The sequence below is a fragment of the Dermacentor variabilis genome, chromosome 3 (genome assembly GCF_050947875.1).
Source record: "Dermacentor variabilis isolate Ectoservices chromosome 3, ASM5094787v1, whole genome shotgun sequence".
NCBI lineage: Eukaryota > Metazoa > Arthropoda > Arachnida > Ixodida > Ixodidae > Dermacentor > Dermacentor variabilis.
Window position 1 is genome coordinate 34,769,508 of NC_134570.1, and position 23,116 is coordinate 34,792,623.

Genomic DNA, 23,116 nt, shown 5'->3' on the forward strand with positions numbered 1-23,116 from the left:
CTACCAAGAAAGGTATGATAGCTAAAGGTATAGCAATACCTGACAATACCTTGTTCAAACGGGAGCTAAATGACACAGAAAGAACGAAAGCATCCTTTTTTTTTATTTTTGACTTCAACACAGCGGCGAGCGCGGCGGCTCGAGGACTTGCATGCCGACCCGTTGCGCCCGCCGGCAATCCCAACGTCTAACCCACCGCGAGAGCGATGCGGGAGTGGACGTGGGGTGATCGCATGACCACTTTCAGAGACATCATGCAACACTACAGATTGAACAGGTGCAAATACCCACCACCGCACGCCAAACTAAACAAGAAACAGGCGGTTGCCTGGAGGCGATTGCAGACACACACGTAACCTTAACCCGGAGATACTTCGCCTCTGCTACCTCGACCTTTATTCATCCGACGAGTTTAAAGCGTGCGGAGCCAGAGCGACGCTGCAGCACATGCTGTGGGAATTCCCCGTTAACGAGCAGCAGGAGTCCCCGACGAACGTTGTAGACATGGCAGTCTCGAACCGCGGGGCACGTTGGGAGGCGGCCCTGCTCAGCCACGACCTCACCGATCAACTGTGGGCCGTCCGGCAGTGCGAGGAAGCCGCCCGTGTCCAAGTACTTGAGGCCGTCACCTAGGCTGGGGTGCTTATGGCCCCACTCCGCCCCAATCGTCGCACATTTCGAATAAAATTTTCACTCACTTCAATACAGCAGATCCTGCATCAGCGAGTTAATACGAAGAGTCCACGTTCATATCGAAGGGTTATGTGTTCGGGATTTGTCAAGGCAAGGTAGAGAATCTGAAGACATCGACGCGAATCCTCATAATTTCATCAGGGAAGGTGTGCTACGCTTCGCCAAATAACTTTCAGGTAACTTTCGTTTATGCAAGAGGACCTTCGAGCGAATGACTTCCCATTTGTTTTCGCAAAATTTAATACGTATTTAGCACACAAAACTGACCTTTACACGCACACAAAAAAATATTTTCTCACGGCCTGGCTGCTTAGACTAGAGTTAAATTCGGTACTGCATAACTCTCGCACTCACTTGCATAGCGCACTGATCAGATTCTAACTAAACGCTTTGGCAAAAAAAAAAAAGAAGAAATCCTCCTTTTGTATCGCGACCATGTTCTCGAACCTTAGCGCCGGCGCATGCTTGTGATCGCAGCGTCTATAAGGATTACATTAAATAGTTGTTGAAAGCGTGGTTTCCCAGAATCGCTACTTTACGACATGGCTGGGGAGGGACTTGTCTTCGTTCGTTCGTTCGTTTGTTCGTTCGATTGATTGATTGATTGATTGATTGATTGATTGATTGATTGATTGATTGATTGATTGATTGATTGATTGATTGATTGATTGATTGATTGATTGATTGATTGATTGATTGATTGTCAAACCGCACGTTGATGCTATTCTTTACATGCATTTCATGTCTGGCAGGCATGCATGTGTGCCCATATGCGAGACATTTACCAGTGCAAGCTGTTCTGCCGCAGGAGTGATACCGACACACGGTCTGCCAATGCAAAGGACCGCACGCTGTACTGCCGAAGGCGCGCTGCCAGTGCTGAAGGCGCATGTACCTTCTTCCACACAAAAGGCGTTGTCGGCAAGCGCTTATAATCGTGTATAACTCAGCTCCACGCGTTCACGACGGTACTTCTTTTCCTCCCGATTTCTGCGCAATTTTGCTTATTTTACCATATTACGCAACGCGGCTTTCCGAACTGAGTACAACTTGTGGTGTCCTTGCAAGTTCACTAATACATGTTATCCGTCGCTGCCGTCGCGTCCACGCCCCGTCGCGTTGGTTGCCACATCGACCACAGGCATCGCTTTAAGGCTTATGTAAGAGGCGTTACCTGGCGGGGTGCCCTGATACCCTCTGTAGCTTTGGACTCGCTTTCTGTGAGTGCCTAGTGATGCTCTCCGTTGTTTATTGGCACTGCCACCTAGGGCAGCGTGCAGGTCGTCAACGGACCCCACTGCCGGGCCGTCGGTGAAGGAGGAAGGCCTTGTCACCCAAACTGGTTTGCAATCACAGCGTTTCTCTCGAGTAGCGACAATCAAACCGACGTCAAGCGCCGGTCTGATTGGTTCGCATCGGCAGCCGCACTCGGGGATCGTCGACCGTGCGACATAGTTTCGCGCGCAATCGGTCATCAGTGGAGGGAACCGTGGTCACCACAGGGCTTTCGGGCTCTTCCTCGGAGCTTTCCAGATACCTGCTCGATGAGACTCTCCTCGGATGTTTTTTTGTTATTTCTTCTTTCACGTTTGACCCATTTGACCCACGGCCACCTGAAAGCTAGGGGGTCGCGCTTAGAGAGATCATCATGAGATCGCCGCTTCTGAGGATTCTACTGGTCCTGGCTACAGCGGTACTGACCTACGCCTTCATTACCTACATAGAAGTCCGCCATCCGCTCCGGGTAAGCTGTCGGAGTGTGCTTGTCTCCATTCGGCAGACACTAATTTTCACTACAGCGGTACTGACCTACGCCTTCATTACCTACATAGAAGTCCGCCATCCGCTCCGGGTAAGCTGTCGGAGTGTGCTTGTCTCCATTCGGCAGACACTAATTTTCACTTTCTGCGTATCGTCTCTCGTTGTTTGTGCGCACTTCCTTGTTGTTGTCGTTGTCGTTGTTGTTGATCAGAGTGGTAGTGGCGCATACCCGCAGTAAGGCATTGGCCATGAATCGGGCAGTTAAATTCGGTGGATAAAAACAAGGGGATTAACAATTTTAATGATGGAACTTAGGAAGTAAAATGTTTGTGAGATGAAAAGTTTGTATCGTCAACTACATGCCTTATTAGCCTTTGCTGTATACGATATCGATCCTTCCGATTGCTGGTTCGTGTAACGGCCCAAAGAGGCAGAGTTTCCAAAACGACGTGGCGTTGAGGTCGTCGGTGACCTTCACAAACACGAGCAAAATAAGGACAACGAAAAAGAACATGGACAACAACGGAGCGCTTTGTTGTAACTTGTCTTTTTTTCTTTGTGGTGTCCATTCCGCACAAGACGTGTTTATTTCCGGAGTGAGGCCTTTGCCATTGGCCCGCCAGCTTCACGAAAAATATGTCCAGTATCCCAATTGGCTGAATTATTTTATTATGAACAATTCTAACGTAAGACTTTTTGGTGAATGCGGGCCCTGGACTCGGAATGGTAAACAAACAATTCTAGTGACTCAATGCTCGATACCCTCCATCATGTAGATACAGGATGGTGCCGTATGTTTCTCTTTTCTCATTTATTTAAAAAACGAAAGCAAGAATAAAAGGAACTTTCGATTAAAGAGATGTTCTTACGATAAAACTCTTATTGAAGGCGGACGTCACCCCCATTTTTATGGTCGGCGAATAGCAAACACCTCTTACGAACGAGGAAGCTGAGAACAAACCCAAAATGTTATGCCAAGTAGTAGAGATTCCTTCGGCAAAGGAAAATGGTGGAGGCTAATCCGGAGGCTGACATGAAGCCTGCTGATTCAGGATTGCGTCATGTCTAGAATGAAGTGCTTGCCAGAAACTTGGCCATTCCAACAATTTAAACGTTGCTCATCATAGTCTGTGTGATAACAAACCCGGGCTTCCTTCCTTCTTCCTTCCTCGGGTTCATGGCGCCGTTGTCCATTCAGTGCAACCCTTCACGAAGTATCTAAAACAGTAGATTAGGAAGGGATTACGGATAAGAGCAAAAGTAGGTGTTTTTCAAGAAAGTTCCGATTTACAGATGACATCATGTTAAGCTACTCTGGATATTGGGGCCACAAATGTTTCAGTCCATCAACAGGTAAGGCATGAGTTTATTTGGAAGTCTAATATACAGAAAGGTAAATCAAGTGTTCGGTACGCTGGTGAATGTGCAAGAGTTCAAGGTTGGTAATTGGCAGTGGAATAGCCGACTGAGTGCCTTTGCCAATATGCGAAGTAATTGTAAGCTTAAAGAATGCATAATTGAATTTTAAGACGCATCTGGTAGACGTATCCAAGCTGCGAAGGCAGTTCACTGACATCATAGAAAAGAAACGCTTCTAATTACTGCTGTCTACCTGCGCTAATGTGACTCACATTTCATCTTGTGAGAACTACCCGCATCTTTGGCAACATGCAATGCCATTTGTTTTCACAATAACCATATGGATATACAGGTTCGTTCCGCTATCCGTTCAGAATGCTGCGATTTCTTCGTACGCTGCGTGGCATCACCTACTTAACCTATGTGAAATTAATTAGGCTAGTTGGTACTAATTCATTTTTGACCGTGGAACAAGACGGGTGACCACACAGAGAATGTACAATGACAACACTGGGGTGGCCCATGTCTTAGTGTTCTCCTACCATCTCTGTTCGGTGAGCGAATATCGCAAAAAGCGAAACTATTGCAATTGCTCAGCAGCGCAATGCGATGACTGCTGAAAGTTGGCTAAGTGCTTTGATCGTTCCACTCCCAAGAGGTTGAGCTTCACTGCAGTGTCCCCCAAAACGTAGAGTTTCACTTCAGTAAAGGCCAAGCTTTAATGTGATACGAAGTCCCACAAAGCTGTTCTAAAAATATTTTCAATTATGAGGCTCGGCTCTCGTCTCCAATTCTCCTCAATCTGCAATGCATGTGAAGCGACGTATAGTGCTCTAGCCTTGCTGCCTTCCTCTCCTCATTTTTCTTTCTTTATTTTTCCCTCCTCTCAAAGAGAGTGGATGTGGTGCTCATCTTAGTATACAATCACTAGCTTGCTTCTTTTGCTCTTGGCGCGGTGTATACAGGTTTCTGTGAGTAATATTAATGTTAACACTCTCAGGCCGAATTTCACAAAGTAGTTCGTAAGTTAGAACAGTTCGTCAGAACCAGCACCAGCAATCCTTTATATCGAGTATGTGATTTGCAAAATTGAACAGCCAATGCCACTCAGCTCTTACGGATAAGCTTTGTAAGTTCTGCGTCTCTTCGGTCATCTGGTTCTCGAGTTCATTTTGCGGCAACGACCATAGCGCTGCCTCTGTCATTCAAGCTGCGTTGTCCACTCCACGCGCAGGGCCGGCGGCCTCCGCCAGGATCTCCGTGGCCCGCTCCTCGGCGATGGCAGTCGTCGCCGCTGCAGCGCAGCCTGGATCCGGACACGTTCACACTAAGATCGGCAGCCGCCGAATCGTGCGACGTGATAGCCAAGGCTATGGTTCGCTACCGCAAGCTCGCCTTCCTCGGAGACACGCGAAGAGGTCCTTCGGAAGGAGAAGATGGCGTCTCGGCCGTCGTCGACGACCGAGTACTGCACGAGCTCGTGGTCGAGGTGACTCACTATCAGGGACAGGAATACTGCGGCTACCCGCAGCACAAGGACGACGAGAGCTGTGAGTTCGCGAGCTCATGAAGCTAACGTATCCGCGCCGACAGCTATACAGATACGATGGGGCGATATTTGGTCGATATATGGCGATATTCGGCAAGGGAAATGACATTAGGAGCGAAGCGAAGGAAATGGGAAGGCCGCGTCTTATACTTAGTCCATGCTGTACCGATGTTAGTGCAAAGCGTTAACGTCCTAAAAAAATTTAATTATGGGGTTTTACGTGCCAAAACCACTTTCTGATTATGAGGCACGCCGCAGTGGAGGACTCCGGAAATTTCGGCCAACTGGGGTTCTTTAACGTGCACCTAAATCTAAGTACACGGGTGTTCTCGCACTTCGCCCCCATCGAAATGCGGCCGCCGTGGCCGGGATTCAATCCCGCGACCTCGTGCTTAGCAGCCCAACACCATAGCCACTAAGCAACCACGGCGGGTGTCAAGGTCCTGACGACGAAACTTTGTTCATTCGTCTCCTGGATCGACCAATGCCAAAGTATTTTGTTGCAATTGCTCTATATTAGCCGGATGATCGGTAACATCCGATTTGAAGATCCGGTCAGAGCTTGGCTGGAACTTGGCTGATGTCACCCTTCGTACACTTCATTCATAAGAGAGTACGTCGAAGTACTCAGGTGGCAGTATACCTACCATCAGTCTTGGTATACAGTTTGTAAACAGGGATAAGGTGCCTCAGAAAGGCTGGCCAACGTTTCGATAGGAGGACCTATCTTCGTCAGAGGCCTTTGACGAAGAGAGATCCTCCTATCGGAACGTTGGCCAGCCTTTCTGAGGCACCTTATCCCTGTTTACAAACTTTATACCACAGTGTGCTATTCCATCTGTCAGCCCCTTTCTTGATTTTGGACTACCATCAGTCTTGTTTGTCGCCACGCAATTTACGTGTAAATGTCTGGGCCCGCATTCAGAAAAGCACTATTACTTCCGAACTGTTCGTAAGAGCAGGTGCCAAGCCAATCGTGATGTTGTACATATTATTATCGAAAGAGGCCAGCCGATAGCAGACGGCTCTTATACAAACAAGTATTGTAAATTCGGCTCTTGATTCTTATGCCCGCGTATACATGTATGCGCCAGCGCCATCCTCACAGTGTGCTTTGCTTGAGTTTTGCTCTGATCGATTTACGCAAGCGGCACAATTGTCCTCAAGGTGATTGTCTTTTTTTTTTTATTTTATGTGACTGACGAAGCGATAGTAACGACGCTCTATTTTCTTCGTTACTTCAAGATTCCCTTGTTGTACCAGAACACGGTGACGCTGTACTGAGGTCTCAGACTGTCTGGGGTGCTTTACGCGGTAAGTGAAGTTTTGTGATGTTCTCAAAAGCTTGCGCAACAACGAAGCAGGCGAGCGAGCTCTTCTCTTAATGCGCGCATATCCTTGAGCTCAAACACAGTTTATTGCATGGTCAGGTTGTGAACATGTTTTTGTTATTTGACGACATTCTGATTCCATAACCTCTCGCACCTACCCAACCTACCCATCCACTTTTAAAGTCCAAAAAATTCAGTGTGCTTAACGGAAGTATGCTAAGTTTTGTGACTTCTTTGCAGGACTCGAAACGTTCAGTCAACTCGTTCATCAGGATTCTGTTAGCAAAGCGGTGAGTGAACGCCAGAAACGTAAGTGTTGCTTCATCAATACGTATGATGTATACTGCACATCCGGTCTGCTAAAACGATGTCGTCTACCTACATTACTGCTGTTTGTCACAGTTAGATCGAATCGATCGAATGGTTAATCTATTATCGGCGAGGAGAACCATAAAAAAACGCAAAGCTAAAAGCTAATAAATAAAGCAAATAAAATGTTGGAAATTCTAGGGTATAGTAAAAGACCGTACAATCATGTCGTACTCGTTGGCTTCTTCGTGTTTTCTTTATTTGTCTGACTCTACCATGATTTCGAAATCAGTTTTCATCCTCTCGCGTATACTGAGTTGAAAATGATCAGCATAATTATAGAACTCGGCACGTGTACCTTTGTAATCGTGTGAACAAAATCTGTATTCAGACGACAATTCGTTAAGAAACGGCGCATGAACAGAGGTTGGTATTTGCGAGTGAATATATGAACCGCTCTGTCTTCAACTGGAAATTAGACGGTCCCTGTCACATATACTAAAATACTTGCTGTGATAATTACAGAATAACTTACCTTGCTCAAGCTTAAATGTATTCCAGTGCACAGCTTTACTGTCTGCTTTGCTTTTCTCTTCCAGTTTCTCATAAATGTAACCATTGTGGATGACTTCCCCAGGTTCTCCTACAGAGGCGTGCTGCTTGATTCGTCGAGACATTTTCAAACTATAAAGGTTCTTAAACAGAACTTGGTAAGTCATAAAAGTGGAACTCCAACAATTTCTGTTCGCAGCCAGTGTTCTCTGAAACGTGAAACAAAACCCAACGTTCGCAAATTTAGTCGGTTCTGAGGCTAGCAAAAATTAATGTTTGTATGGTAATCACCAGATTTAGCAGACAGAAATCTTCTAATCTCTTTGAAGTTCAAGTCGAGCACGTTGGACCAGCCGAGTTTTAAGAGCATGAATGGGTAGGCGGCAGGTGGAAGTAGTAGATGATACCGAATCTTCAGAAAACAAGTACTCTAACATTGACGGCGGCAAGTAACAAGGTTCTTTACTATCTCGTACGATTAAGAGCGGTGTAAGCTCGCTCTCGAGAAACTAGACAAAATGTGCCTTATAAATCAATCGTGATTCACAGTGAATTCGATTTTAGTTGAGTGTTATACCATGGGTTTGATGTCTACCCGTCGCTTCGCAGGACGCCATGGCCTACAACAAATTTAATGCCTTCCACTGGCATCTCGTCGACGACCAGTCGTGGCCGCTGGAAATGGCAACGTACCCGAACTTGACGCAGGTAATAGCACGTCTCACAAGTGATCCGTCGAAGAAGGCCCGGAATGGATTGTGTACGGACGCATGTGTTCATATTAAAAACGGGAAGATGATGGAAGATGTCACCAAGACGCCAGTTTTAATCTTCTTGCTGCATCTTATATCCGTGCGCAATATCACTGGTTCCCAGTAATAAGCTCTAAAGTCTATACATTCTTAAGCACTATGAATGTTCCCGTTATTGGGTTCCTTCCTCTAACTTCACACGACTAGCCGTCTCACACTCTAGTCAACGACATATCTATGAGCTGATGCGTATTGGAGATTAAAAATACATGCAATAGGTATGGACATAGGCTGCCTCTAGCGGCCATGATCTCGGCACACGTGGAGCCTCACACTCACACAAAAAAGCGCCGTCTTTCGCAAATATCTACCCCACAAAGTCGTGGTCCTGCTGCTTGGTTGAACTCGGAAGAGGCAAAAGGGTGTGAGTGGAAGGTGTGTACGTTTCTCCTATACTATTCCTGGAAAGTGCTACAAGTGCGCTTCTTAAGTTCCTAAGGAACACTGCCCCCAACCATGACGTTGAAAACTGACACAATTCGCATGTTACAGTGTTTTGTGTAGGAATTTGAATTTTCTCTCTTTATATAATCGTTTGCGTTTTTTTTTTACTATCGTTCAGCATCCACAGCTGGAGTAGTGCGCCACGCCTAAAGCAAGGCTAACCTCTCTAGTTATCTTTCAACGTAATATCTCTTGCTCCGTCTCATATACGCAGAGTGCGTATTCCCCAAGATACGTGTATAGTCGAAATGACGTTCAGGACATCATCGAGTACGCTCGGCTGCGTGGGATCCGCGTCATCCCTGAGATCGACACACCGGGACACACGCAAGCCCTGGGAAAGATCTTCCCCGGTAAGGCCCGTTTATTAAATATGGATGCCTTCGAGCCAGTTGATCATGCTTGACTGGAACTGAAGCGTGTACAGGGCTCATTTGCCTGCATTACCCCTAGAGCGACGCGCGTTCTATACTCTTCTGATTTCTAAAGATGGCGGGAGAGTGTGAACACGGCGTTCTGGCACTAGCAAGACGACGCGGCTGATTGGAGATGCAGGTGCCACGAGTGCGTCACGCCGGCATGACCCCCGACACCAAGAAGGCGGGAGCCGATTCCTTCAAGCTGAAGTCTCAGTGCCTACGAATTCGTCACGACTGCGAGGACCAAGCTTAAATGTAGTCGCTGCAGAAGTTCGGCAATGAAGTCACGAAGGCGCAACCGATGCATTTTTCATTGTATTTCTAATGCGTTAGCACAAGCCAGGCTCTCCTTTCTCTCTCTCTCTCTCTCTTGTCTTTGGTCTCGCAGACGTTACAAGACCTAGCGTTCACTACGCTATCCTTCCTCTTATCGGGACACAGTTTCGAGACATTCTAGACGTTTTTGACACGTGCACTACAGTCGAAGTCCCAATTTCGGATCGAAGATCCTCCTTGTTGTTGTTGTTGTTGTTGTTGTTGTTGTTGTTGTTGTTGTTGTTGTTGTTGTTGTTGTTGTTGTTGTTGTTGTTGTTGTTGTTGTTGTTGTTGTTGTTGTTGTTGTTGTTGTTGTTGTTGTTGTTGTTGTTGTTGTTGTATTTTTTTTTAATCCGGTAGTAGTCAGAGCAAGTATCACCACTACACAGTGAAAGGTCTCCGTAAATGCATGCCGAATTGTTTTGCCTGTTCCTTCGCTATAGACGATTCTATATAGTTGAGCTCGTGGACCACCTTCCAGTTTGCGAAGCGTAGTTTTATAAATACATTTTACGGTGCATTCAAATGTGGACTACCTACATAACATACAGCGGCTTCACAAGCTTATTTTTCTTTATCTGTTTTTGTTGCGAGCCACCTTCGTTTCATGTACCTTGCGTTGTCACTTATGGCTTAAGGTCCTCGACTTCTTCCAGAGATCCTCACAGCGTGCTACTTCAATCGCACCCGGGGCAAACCAAACTACCCCAAGCACGCGGCGTTTGAGATGCTGGACCCCACACAGAACTACACTTATGACGTCATGAGAAGCATTTTTCAAGAAGTCATCGAGGTCTTTAAGGACCGCTACATACACCTAGGCATGGACGAAGTCTACTACTCCTGCTGGTCGGTATAGCACACTGCGTTTTTCAGTTCGTGTAACCGGAAAAAAGCTGACAATTCCTGTTCACGGCTACTTCTGTTTCTTCAGCCTTACCATAACTGAGGCAAGGATAATGAGCCTGGTTTAAAATTTTGACAGCCCATACTTTAGCAACAGATTATTTGTTTTTATTTCCATGGACGAGCTGTTAACATATCGAATGAACTTATGCAACCTAAATCTATCTATCTGCTTGACCTCTCTCCCCGCTTTGTTGTCCAGGCAATCAAGTCCCGAGATTGCCAAGTTTATGAAGAAGCAAGGCTTCCGCACCTTGAGCCAACTTGAGCAGTACTATGTCGAGCGGACACTGGCCAACATCCAGGAGCTGGGTGCCAAGTACATGATCTGGCAAGACCCCATTGACAAAAATGTCCACGTAAGCTCATCGTAGGGAACAAGCTTTGATGTGCCGCGCACTATAGACACTTCGGGTAGATCATGGTTGACCAATCGTAAGCTTGCCCTAATGTTCACGCCTAATTTCGTAATTTTGTGGTACAAAAAAAAAGATTAGAAAAAACGTAAGTTCAAATTTGACAGGCTCATTGATATGCTCAATAGTGCTTCTCGTACGAGTTCTGCTCGCACTTTAAGCGTGCCGTAGTATACCTACCACATATCATTCCTTTCTGAAAGGCTCCGAGGTACAAGTGCGTGTGTGGGAGTAAGCGGCCAGTTTATGGGTTGAACTGTATGCTGCTCGAATCACCGGGTTCTATACAATAACGAAAATGACGTCGGCGCCGACTCGTAAGAATGAGCCCTGAATCCTGCGTAAGAAAACATTTACGGAGTGGGAGAATGTATTTTACATAATGTCTGACAAAAATTACAGAATTGTGTTATAAAACGAAGCAGTAGTAAGCGCCAAGTATTTACGTTTCTATTAGACTGAACAGAAGCTGGCTGATGTCATTGTGTTAGATTGAATGCACACGTGTAACAGTATACATCCCCGCCACGGCCGTCACAGCATCGTGTTTGAGGCATATATACATAGTGATATTGCAACGGGTACAAATTCTGGCATAATAACAGATACGTTATTAATTTTTACAGCTTCCATAGGAATTCAACAATACCGAAAGAGGCAATGGTATACCGTTGACTGCAGAGCTGCCACATTGCTTCACGCGCGCAAATGTCAAAATCGTGGTGGGCTGCACTTTTTTTTTTTTTTGTCGTTTAAGACACTGCCTAGCCTGTTCTCCCCGCCATTTCGCCTAAACGCGCCATCGCACTAGTATTCCCAGTGAGGTTAATTTCTAGCAACTGTACCTAGCGCATCATGTCTTCTTTCGTGAAGTGTCACTAGGTCACTAAACGTAACACGTGTTGAGTAACTGTATAGACGAAAAGTGTTGGCGCTGAATTGAATTGCGTTTCATTTTCTTATACCTCATTGCGGGGTGTAGGCGGCAAACGACACACTGGTTGTGATCTGGAAAGGCGGACCATGGCACAAAAATTTGACGCCGTGGCAGACCCATGCCAGAGCTGTCGCGCGCAAGGGATACCAGATGGTGGTGTCGGCTTGCTGGTACCTGAACCACATCCGCGACGGGCCAGACTGGAAGGACTTCTACCGGTGCGATCCTCGTGGCTTTAACGGTGGGCACATGTTTCTCTATTGTTATAGACCACCTGACAATAACGTTGTACAAAAGATGCAACGCGGCAGCACGATGGCGGTACATGAACGGAAGAAGACAAAACACGGTTTGCTATAGTCTTTTTTCGACGCCCTGGCCGTATACACTGTTGTTTTACATCGTGTCCTAAGACCTAGATAACTTCCGGGCCCGTGCGTCACATCATCTGACGTCATTGAACAATGCCGGAAACCAGTACGCATCAATGCGAGGTACTGGCAAATTTTGGCGCGTTCACCTTTCTTCTGCTTTTTCTTTTACTACTACTTTGGGCGTGTCGGCTTCTTTAGATGACACCTTGTCACATCATGTGCGTAGGTTGGCCTTTATCACTATCAAGATGATGGTTTGCACGGTTACACGCTCTCAATTTTTTTCTATGCAACAGCAAGCCTCGTTCTATCGGGCTGGCATGAGCCGACACACAGCGCGCCTTGCGCCCGCCGCATTTGCGCAGTTATAAGTTTCCGGCACTCGCTGATTCTCATTTCTATGTTAGGTTTTCATTTTGTTGGTGCGTGCATGTGACACGTGCATGTGTCAGTGTCGTATATGTGCCCGTCTGTACGGATAACATGAGTAGCCAACAAACACTGACACCAAGGATAACATAGGGGAAATTACTTGTGCGTAATAAATGGAATGAAGAAACGATAAATTAATGGAAATTAAAGTGGATGAAAAAACAACTTGCCGCAGGTGGGAACCGAACCCACAACCTTCGCATTTCGCGTGCGATGCTCTACCAATTGAGCTACCGCAGTGCTGTTCCCCCATCCACTTTCTTGGGTATTTATGTGTACTAGTAGAACCCTGGGAGTGTTAGCCAGCGCCACCACTCACAGACCTTGTGGCGGACGTGGAACGTCCTTGTTGCCGCAGGCGTCAATGAGAACGTGATCTTTTTTTGGGTGAAGGCAACTGGTCAATAAACCCACATATGCTACCTGAAGGCATCAATGTTGCCGGATTCGAGACCCTCGTTACGCATAAACGAGAAGAAAGGGGGTTAACCGAGGGGCCCGATTTTATTAGTCATAACATGAGTAGCCAACAAACACTGACACCAAGGATAACATAGGGGAAATTACTTGTGCGTAATAAATGGAATGAAGAAACGATAAATTAATGGAAATTAAAGTGGATGAAAAAACAACTTGCCGCAGGTGGGAACCGAACCCACAACAGCGCCGCGGAAACAGCGGCGGAAACAGCGCCGCGGTAGCTCAATTGGTAGAGCATCGCACGCGAAATGCGAAGGTTGTGGGTTCGGTTCCCACCTGCGGCAAGTTGTTTTTTCATCCACTTTAATTTCCATGAATTTATCGTTTCTTCATTCCATTTATTACGCACAAGTAATTTCCCCTATGTTATCCTTGGTGTCAGTGTTTGTTGGCTACTCATGTTATGACTAATAAAATCGGGCCCCTCGGTTAACCCCCTTTCTTCTCGTTTATGCGCAACGAGGGTCTCGAATCCGGCAACATTGATGCCTTCAGGTAGCATATGTGGGTTTATTGACCAGTTGCCTTCACCCAAAAAAAGATCACGTTCTCGTGACGCCTGCGGCAACAAGGACGTTCCACGTCCGCCGCAAGGTCTGTGAGTGGTGGCGCTGGCTAACACTCCCAGGGTTCTACTAGTACACATAAATACCCAAGAAAGTGGATGGGGGAACAGCACTGCGGTAGCTCAATTGGTAGAGCATCGCACGCGAAATGCGAAGATTGTGGGTTCGGTCCTCACCTGCGGCAAGTTGTTTTTTCATCCACTTTAATTTCCATTAATTTATCGTTTCTTCATTCCATTTATTACGCACAAGTAATTTCCCCTATGTTATCCTTGGTGTCAGTGTTGGCTACTCATGTTATGACTAATAAAATCGGGCCCCTCGGTTAACCCCCTTTCTTCTCGTCTGTACGGATGGCGCACGAAATGCGACACGTGCACTTCTCGTTTTATATATTGCGAATTTCACGAAGACGCTTTCATTTCGTTTAAGCGTAATTCGCAAGTCTTTCTCAATACTGTGGTTTAAGTTTGTCATGACGAAATCGCACTAATTCACTGACCCACTGCGCACGGTAGCTATGATGTTGCGCTGCTGAGCACGAGGTCGTAGGTTCGATTACGGTCGCGGCAGCCACATCCCGATGAGGGCGGAATGCAAAAACGGTCGTGTATCGTGCATTTGGATAGACATTCAAGAACACCACAGGTGATCGAAATTCCTTCGGAGCCTCACCCCCCCCCCCCCCCCCCGCCTCCCGCCCACGCATACACAACGCCGTACGCGTGCCTCACAATCAGATCGTGGTTTTAGCAAGAAAAAAAAGCAACAACCTCACAATCTAATTAATTTTAGAACAGTCAGTGCCCGCCGCGATGCCTCAGCGCGTATACGTGACTCTGTTGCCGCGCACGATATGTACGATATTTTTATAGTCAGATTACTTCATATGATAAAGCACTGTCTGAGGCGTTAGCCCGAAGCCATTGTTTCCGTATGTGGCTTAATCGCCTTCGTAAAGGGGCATGATCCTGACACATACTGTGCACATGTGGCCGGGGAACTCGAGATCTGACTGCTTCGGTTAATTTTGCAGGCACGGAACACGAAAAGAACTTGGTCGTCGGCGGTGAGGCTTGTATGTGGGGCGAATACGTCGACGGCACCAATTTGATCTCCAGGCTTTGGTAAGCACGAGACACGAACATGGTATATTTGTAATGGACGAAAGACGTCGCTATGTGGCCAAGTGAAACACCTCAGAAATGTCATTTTCGTTGGAGGATCGGTACGTAACACATATTCACCATATGCAATACTTCTTTATCGCTTGGATTTTTTAACCAGGCATGAACGCGAGCACAGGAACACCAAAGGCAAAAGACTAGGCACAATCAGCGATGTAACTTCTATATCCTTATTTCATGACTGCGTACTCAGGAGGAAAACTTAAACCGAGCATTTATTTGCGTTATACAGGTACCTAAACAGTAGTATTATAGCAGTGCTGACACACATTTACGAAGGTGCAGTCTAAAAATGTAAACTGATTCCGAAGATAGTGCAGGCTCAAACTGTGGGCCGATCCCGAAGATGTGCAGTAAAGAAATTCAGACGCACCTCCTACTCCCCTCGCGCAAGGGGGGACACAGTTGAGTGCGGTGCGCAATGACTGCACCTTTGTCTTTCAGGAAGACTTTCTCCTTCATCCACTTCAACTGGAGGTTGCATCGTCTTCCAGCTTTTTAATCATCAGATGTAGTGTATAGGCGCCCTTTAAGTGGATCTCCCGGGTCTTATCATTCCAACTACGTATCGAAGATAGTGCCAGCCTTCACTTTTCTGTGCTCATGTAAGTCGTGGTGATTACGTTCACTGTGTGCCTATAAGATGCGCATAAACAAGCAAGCGTCCCTCCTAATAATGATCACTTGTTAGCAGGCGGTCCATTTTGTATTTGTCTCGTCGCCGTCTATTAGCATCGACAAGAGTTTCTACTATGTGTGACGAACTAGCTGAATGGAGAGTACTGCTCCAAGAAAACAATTATTTTCCCTTCGTGTGCAGGCCTCGCGCTTCAGCCGTTGCCGAGCGTTTGTGGAGCAGCGCTGGCGTCAATAACACGGACGACGCCGCATTCCGGCTGGACCAACAACGCTGTCGTATGCTCAGATAGAATCCAAATCTTCACCTGTGTCTTGGTCGTTGAAGAAATGATTGTACTGTTTTGTCCCAAAACCAGCCTGTGGCCCTTCTATTCATAAAACAGCACAGTGGCCATTCTTGGTCGACATGCTATATACGAAATGGTCTATAGGGGCGCGCTCAACGGCGTTTGACTCGGTGTACAGTTAACGCGTGCTCGTGCCTTTAACCAAAATGACTTTTCTTCATGTGCTGACACTACATGTGCTGACACTCATTGTAAAACTAAATAACTCCACCAGCAAGGCGGTTAACACAGAAAGCTCTATAAGACGTCCTGGCAACACCACGCGTATGCCACCATCAGCTAGGCGCACGTGACACGTTCAAGGAACATACGCAACCTTGCTCGTGCCGAGCGGTGCCTGCGCAAAGGTGCCTCGCGGACTCGGGAGAGCAAAAAAAAAAAAAAAGCGCAAGAACTGCATGCTCTCTGCATCGTCAACTTTGTTCTGAAGTAATACGATACGAGAGCGTACGATGGGGTGCGTCGTGTGACCGCTGGTGTGAGACCACGGGTGAGCCCAGCGGTCACAGTCTAAAGATGTAAACTGATTCCGAAGATAGTGCAGGCTCAAACTGTGGGCCGATCCCGAAGATGCGCAGTAAAGGAATTCAGACGCACCTCCTACTCCCCTCGCACAAAGGGGGACACAGTTGAGAGCTGAAGTGAAGGCTTTGGGTTGAAGTGAAGTGAAGGCTTTGGGTTGCACTTTCAGAGCTGTTAAGTGTGAGGAAACTACTTTCGGCACGTGTTTGATACCTTTAATTAAAAAAATTTAAGATTTCGGGCGATTAATTTGCGCCGACCAGGCGATACCGAAGGAGCGGAGTGGCTCCCTAAAAAAAGTCCATGCTCTTGACAACGGATGTCATACAAGTGTAAGAAGAAAAACAACATTCATACCTAGTTATAAAAGCCTATGGCAAAGAACTCTATATCATTGATCTCTCGTTACTGGGTGCACCAGAAAATTATTTGGTCGTTGCACAAAGAAAGCGAAACAAAGGTCAAAAGGAGGCGATAACTACAGTCACATATGTTTCGGTCAAGAAGAAATAGAGTAAATGGAACAACATTGAGTCTGTTCAAAATGCAATACAATGTTTTCTCACGTGAAGAGAACAAAGCCACAGTTGGGATCATGGGAAGCTCTTGCCTATAGTCGCATGTAATGCGTATACTATTGTCATGGTTCTAGTAACACCGTACGCAGCTGCTGGTTTGCGTAAAGTAACGGTATATACGCATGCTTACGTCTATTCAGTATCATTGACTACTCCTCATTTCACTATACTATTCTGTTTGCTCATTTTATTTATTTGTCTTTTCTTTCCTTTCCTTTTCTTTTTTTGGCAGGCGCGGCATACCGACGCAGCCAATCTTGAACGGCTACTGCGGTGACTACGAATTGGATATGGACACTCCGTATCACATCGACTAAGCAGGAACGCACGCAGTGACTGGGAAGACAGCAAAATGCCATTAAATATCTCAGGACAACGTCACAATTGAAGAGCACGTTGCAAGTCTGGACGATCGCTTTATGTCTACTAGGAAAGGTCGGCTGCCTATGAAAATTCGAGAAAGAGGATAGACGGAATCAGAAGAGTACCCTCAATATATTTAATGAAGCTTCGATCGTTTCTGAATATTTGTATACATATAAAGCGTCAACCATTGTAAGTAGGTTTGCGATTTTGCCCCCTCTTCCTTACAAAGGCCGGTTTCCTTGAGGTGTAGTGTGCGTATGACTTCTGACGCCGTCGCGACCTCCGAGAACGCGGATGGGAAGAAAGAGGAAAAACCAGGGAGGAACTATGACAGCCTCAACGCATCACGATGTACGGATCCGAATAATGTGTTTTGAGGATATGGATGGCATTAATAGCAACACCGCTGCGCCACAAAATGTCGCCGCCAGTGCTCCAAGCCGTGCGCGTCTAGTAATCCGGTATCTCCGAAAGGGCAATACGTATACGGCACACCTGCCAACTCTCCCAAATTTTCCGTAAGTTTTCAGTGTTCACGTTCAGCGGTTTTACGAATATTACCTGATGTATTACAAAAAATAAATCCAATTCGTGAAAAATGTCTTAAAGGTGTCGAAAGATGTTTCGGTGTGAGATTGCAAAAATACGTGCAAAAAAGAAATTGTGACGGTACTTGCACCGCCTTGTTGTGGCATCGCAAGACACTGTATAGAGAAAGTTGTTTAATTCGTTCGTGCACATTCATTCCGACATGTTTCTTAAATAGGCGAAAACGGCGTCAGAAATGTCGCTGCAAAGGTCAGTATGATCTGAACGTTCTGTTGATCGCCAGTCTCTGCTGTGGCAGCTTTGCTACGATGCGTATGCAAATAAAGCTCATATGTATGCCATAGAAGACGTGTCCTCAGGACAAAGTTCTTAAAAATGCGTAATAATTATCACGCATGTTTAAGAACCTTTCCCTCCCCCTCCCCCCTCGCGTTTGGGGAATTTTTACAAGTTTTAGTGTTCACACGCTATCAGGTGTGATCTACGGACAGGTTGCTCTCAATAGTGTACTCCATATCGAAAAGAAATGAGTATGCTCTCGTGAATACGACGCCCAACTAAAAGCAGCGTGGTTAACTAGATTCGCATAGAGAGAGCCCTGGCGACAGTGGAGACGAAGTAGCGGTGAAGGGTGAATGAATTATAGAAGCGAGACACCGAAGTTAGACCACCGAATTATATTTTTTTTTGTGTGTGTGTGTGTGTGAAATCGATACAGTTCCCAAATCGGGCCCGCAGTTTGCGTCACGTAATTGTGCTGTTTGGTAAGGCCCAGTGCCGCTATAGCTATCTTGCGCTATATTTTAGCGCTACATAATAGATATGCCTTAATTCTGTTCTGATTTTTCACTGAGCCAGGTATAGAATGTGGCAAGACCTCATCGAACGAATGTAGCTGTAGAAGCAGGGGGAAAATGCGGTCAGCAGTCACGTAACGCCGCCTTTGTTCGACAGAGACCGAACTTTCGAAATCCAAAGAGCCCGTGCAAGCCTCCTTGGAATTCGTGCGTATTCCACTGTAAATTTCTTAATCTTATCACTCCACCCAATTTCTGCCGTCGTAAAATGCGCTTCAATTTTTTCCCTGGTATTCATTCTGTTACCCATAATCCACCGCCATACAGCGATATGTTTTTACGCGTTGCACCTTCTGATCAGCTCCAATTCATTAATTCATTCATTCGCTCGTCCGTTCGTCCGTTCGTCCGTTCGTTCGTTCGTTCTTTCTTTCTTTCTTTCTTTTTTTCTTTTTTTCTTTTTTTCTTTCTTTCTTTCTTTTTTCTTTTTTTCTTTCTTTCTTTCTCTCTTTCTTATTTCTTTCCTTCTTTCTTTTTTCTTTCTTTCTTTCTTTCTTTCTTTGGGTTTAATGTCCCAATTAAGCAACACTGAAGATATATGAGGGACACCGTAGTGCAGGACTCTGGATTAATTTTCACTTCCTAAGGCTTCCTAACGTATACACGCTTTGTCAAAAGTATACGAACTAATCCGCGCCTTCACCAAATATGCCATTCGACTGTGTGGTACAACAGTTCGCGTGACGTCATTCCCCAGGGCGCCGAACTTGTGGTATACACCGCAAGAACTATCGCAGGCAACGTAGCCCGTACAATCTAAAAAAAAGTTTACATGCTTTGACGCGTATCTTTGCCCCACAACGATAATACTCATCTGTCTAGCTTGCGTTTCCTTTCTTGAAAACCCCGAGCTCGCTGCTTTCCTGTCAAAAATGCCATTCGTGATCGAAGGATAGAAGTTATGGGCGAGCAGCTTTAAAGGGACTGACAACCGATTTTTAAGGACCCAGTTTCTTATGGCGTAACGAAAAGCTCACGCCTCGGTAGAGTTTTCACCTGCCGCAGTTACTTCCAAAAGCGCATGGATATATTGTTAAACATAATTTTTTCGATCTGATCAGCCTCTAAAAAAGAACGAGTCCCTCCTCCAGCAACTAGCCTCTCTAGCAGCGCTGAGAAGTGAAAGCGAGGCCGTAGCCCGACTCGCAAATCGTGAAGGCCGCCCATCGTTCTGCTTTCACAGCAGTAAGCACCAACTGCCGTTAACCATCTATATTTTACCTTTTCAACCACTTTTGAAAATAAGAAGCTGGTACAATAGGTCTGCGTTGTTGTACAGACCTTTCTTATATTTGTAACGCGTTTTTCTCCAAGTACACGCCTACCACTTACACTGTGACGCCTACGTCATGGCTGAGGGCCCCCGGCGTCGTTCTTGCCAAGCCAACTCATCTAAAACGAAGCCGAAGGCAGCACCACGTTACTACTTAATACGAAGGAAGGCCTATCTGCACATTGCAAGTTATAAAAAGCTCATAACAAAAAAATGTACTGCATTTGAATACTAATAACCGCGTACACTAGTAGAAGGTCGCATGACAGGTCACATATGCACCTTCATGTTTTGCCGCGTGGGGCACCAGAAGTAAATATAAGTCCATATTTAGATATAAAAACAGGGTTCGCTTTAGCCAATACGATAGGCAATATTTCCATCAGCGGGGTTATCTCGATTCATGTTCTGAGTGGTTGGTTGTCTGTCCTTTTAAAGTAACATACAACTGGAAGAAGAAAAAAAACTGCAGTTAGCAACCAAGGCACACAAACTGCGCGGGATTGTTACTCCGCCAGCCAATCACAGAAGCAAGCAAAATCGTCGTTATGCGACCATTTCGAAATGGCGTCGTACTTGATATACCACCGGAGAGTTTGCTGCTCTTGAAGAGTATTCATCGGTGGAAGCGGTGAGATGTGCAACAGACACGGACAAAGTGTACGGAGTCTGAGCTTTTCACTTTTCAGAAGTCTGCGGCACAGTTCATTTCACTGCTGACCCCATTTTACTCATGAAACTTCACTGCAAACTGAAGCGAAACCTCACAATAAATAGTTGCAGCGAAGCATGCGTTTTATTTCAGTTCAATAAAGAATTAGGCTTTCACCGTTCCCACCGTAGAAGACGAGGGAAAACGTACAAAATTACGCGCTTATAATTTTATTTTTGTGGTTACCGCGTTATTTAGGCAACAGGGAAAATTTGAAGTAGTAACTGTTTGCAGCCTCTCGTGGAGGAACAGTGGCTGGCGGTTATGAAGGCGTGAGCGGGACTTCACTACGGACTTGAGTTGTATCCGACTGCAGAGAAAAAAAAGGAGAGCGTGATAAATGACTATTATGGTTCTAGGACAAATACACCTTTTAATCTAGACAATTTTACCCTTGAATCTTAGCTATCACATAATTTGACAGCGTTTGCTCTATAACTCACCACTCGGGACTCTCTCCGTTTCCTCAAATGACCCTCGACTTCAGCGAGTTGAGCACAATGCCGCCCATTTCTATGCCGCATTTATTCTATGGCCGCCCCTCGTCTGAAGAAGATGCTATACGCTTGCGAACAAGGCTCTCGTGCAGGAGACGAAACGTTTTTTATTTGAGTATATTTTACCTTGGTCGACGCCGTGCGTTACACTCAATACTCTTTTCAGCATTTGCTGTGGAGTGTCAATGCATGGCCTCCGAGACCGGCCGGCGTGCTCTGTCGTGTTCAATGAAGGTCGTGGTCAATGAAGTGCAGTGACTACATTTATCAAGAGGTTATCATTTACACCTTATCGAAGGCGAGTACAAAGTCCATGTAACTAACTCTAGAGGAAGAGCTTCTCACAGCACCCGTGCATTGAAATCGGCTACCGCAAGGGAACCTCCATGTAGCCACCCTGTGCAGGCGCGCAGGCGACGAGACTCGATTCAGACGACACGCGCAAACAACGCGATCCCACAGTAACGTAGCGACATCTATTTCAGGTGCCTGCAAACGGATCTTTTCGGGCACCGTAAATTTTAGATATAGATGTTATAAACAGCCAACCGATATATCTGGAAAATATACAGAATCAATTTTAGGCGCTGTCCGTGCGTGCGTGCGTACTATGTGTAAATGCCCGTTTATGCATAATATTTCTAACATTTTTAGCGCTACAAGAATGAGTCAAGGCAACACCTTCGCGTTTACCGGGTTTACCGTTTCTCTCGCTTCTTCGGCCAGTTTTTCCTGTATAATGGGGGCGATGAGATACAGTGGCGCCATGTTCAGGGAGCGCGCCCCACATGCGGTCTGAGGGATAAGATAAGAAAGCGCGCTATTCATAGTGTGGCCTGGCTTCCTGCGCTCAAATGAATCGCCACGCGGGCCCCCTCCTGGAGTTCCGTAACTGCAATGTGACTAGTCCGCCGCAAACTACAAGCGCGGAACACTATACACACGCCGTATCGGCGTAACATACAGCAATCCGCTACCACTGGGCGCGGTCGTCGCAGTAGAGTCCGTCGAAAAGGTTTTTTTTTTTTTTGCGTGGAAGAATCAATTATATATGTATATATATCATCATCAGCCCATCTTATGTCCACTGCAGGACTAAGGCCTCTCCCTGTGATCTCCAATTAACCCTGTCCTGCGCCAACCGATTCCAACTAGCACACGCCAATTGCCTAATTCCATCGCACCACATAGTCTTCTGCCTTCCTATACTGCGATTCCCTTCTCTTGGTACCCATTCTGTCATCCTAATGGTCCAAAGGTTATCTAACCTGCGCATTTCATGACCTGCCAAGCGCCATTTTTTTATCTTAATGTCAATTAGAATATTGGCTACCGGTTTGCTCTCCACTCCAAGCCGCTCTCTTTGTGTCTCAACGTTACGCCTAGCATTCTTCTCTCCATCGCTCTTTGTGCGGTCCTTAACTTGTTCTCAAGCTTCTTTCTCAGTCTTCAACTCTCTGCCCCATACGTCAGCAACAGTAAAATGCACTGATTATACACCTTCCTCTTCAATGATAATGGTAAGCTTCCAGTCAGGAGCTTACAATGTCTGCTGTATGCCGATCCAACCCATTTTTATTCTTCTACGAATTTCCTTCTCATTAACAGGGTTCCCTGTGATTAATTTGCCTAGGTAAACGTACTCCTTCACAGATTCTAGAGGCTGACTGGCGATTCTGAACTATTGTTCCCTTTCCCAGTTATTCAGAATTATCTTTGTCTTCTGCATATTAATCTTCAACCCCACTCTTGCACCCTCTCTGTTAAGGTCCTCAATCATTTGTTGCAACTCGTCTGCAGTGTTGCTGAATAGAACAATGTCATCGGCAAACCAAAAGTTGCTGAGGTATTCGCAGTCGATCATTACTGCTAAGCCTGCCCAGTTTAATAGCTTGAATATGCCTTCCAAGCGCGCAGTGAATAGCATTGGAGAG

At 46.1% G+C, this 23,116-nt stretch overlaps 1 protein-coding gene across 1 annotated transcript; it reads left to right on the forward strand.

Annotated features, from left to right (window-relative positions):
- The first annotated feature begins 1,858 nt into the window (after positions 1-1,858).
- Positions 1,859-18,170, forward strand: LOC142575395 (beta-hexosaminidase subunit alpha-like). The gene is made up of 13 exons (XM_075684741.1): positions 1,859-2,437; positions 5,048-5,363; positions 6,608-6,676; positions 6,934-6,983; positions 7,602-7,712; positions 8,164-8,262; positions 9,025-9,163; positions 10,201-10,393; positions 10,653-10,809; positions 11,849-12,044; positions 14,692-14,782; positions 15,663-15,764; positions 17,158-18,170. Exons 1-13 carry the CDS (start codon positions 2,342-2,344, stop codon positions 17,243-17,245), a joined length of 1,707 nt encoding a protein of 568 aa, XP_075540856.1. The 5' UTR covers positions 1,859-2,341; the 3' UTR covers positions 17,246-18,170.
- The last annotated feature ends 4,946 nt before the right edge of the window (positions 18,171-23,116 follow it).

What these genes read in the sequence shown, in the direction of transcription:
- LOC142575395 (XM_075684741.1), top strand. Translation starts at nt 2,342, where the DNA reads ATGAGATCGCCGCTTCTGAGGATTCTACTGGTCCTGGCTACAGCGGTA. An exon ending in CCTGGGAAAGATCTTCCCCG is followed by an intron (nt 9,164 to 10,200) that starts GTAAGGCCCGTT and finishes GACTTCTTCCAG; the next exon opens with AGATCCTCACAGCGTGCTAC. An exon ending in CCATTGACAAAAATGTCCAC is followed by an intron (nt 10,810 to 11,848) that starts GTAAGCTCATCG and finishes TGCGGGGTGTAG; the next exon opens with GCGGCAAACGACACACTGGT.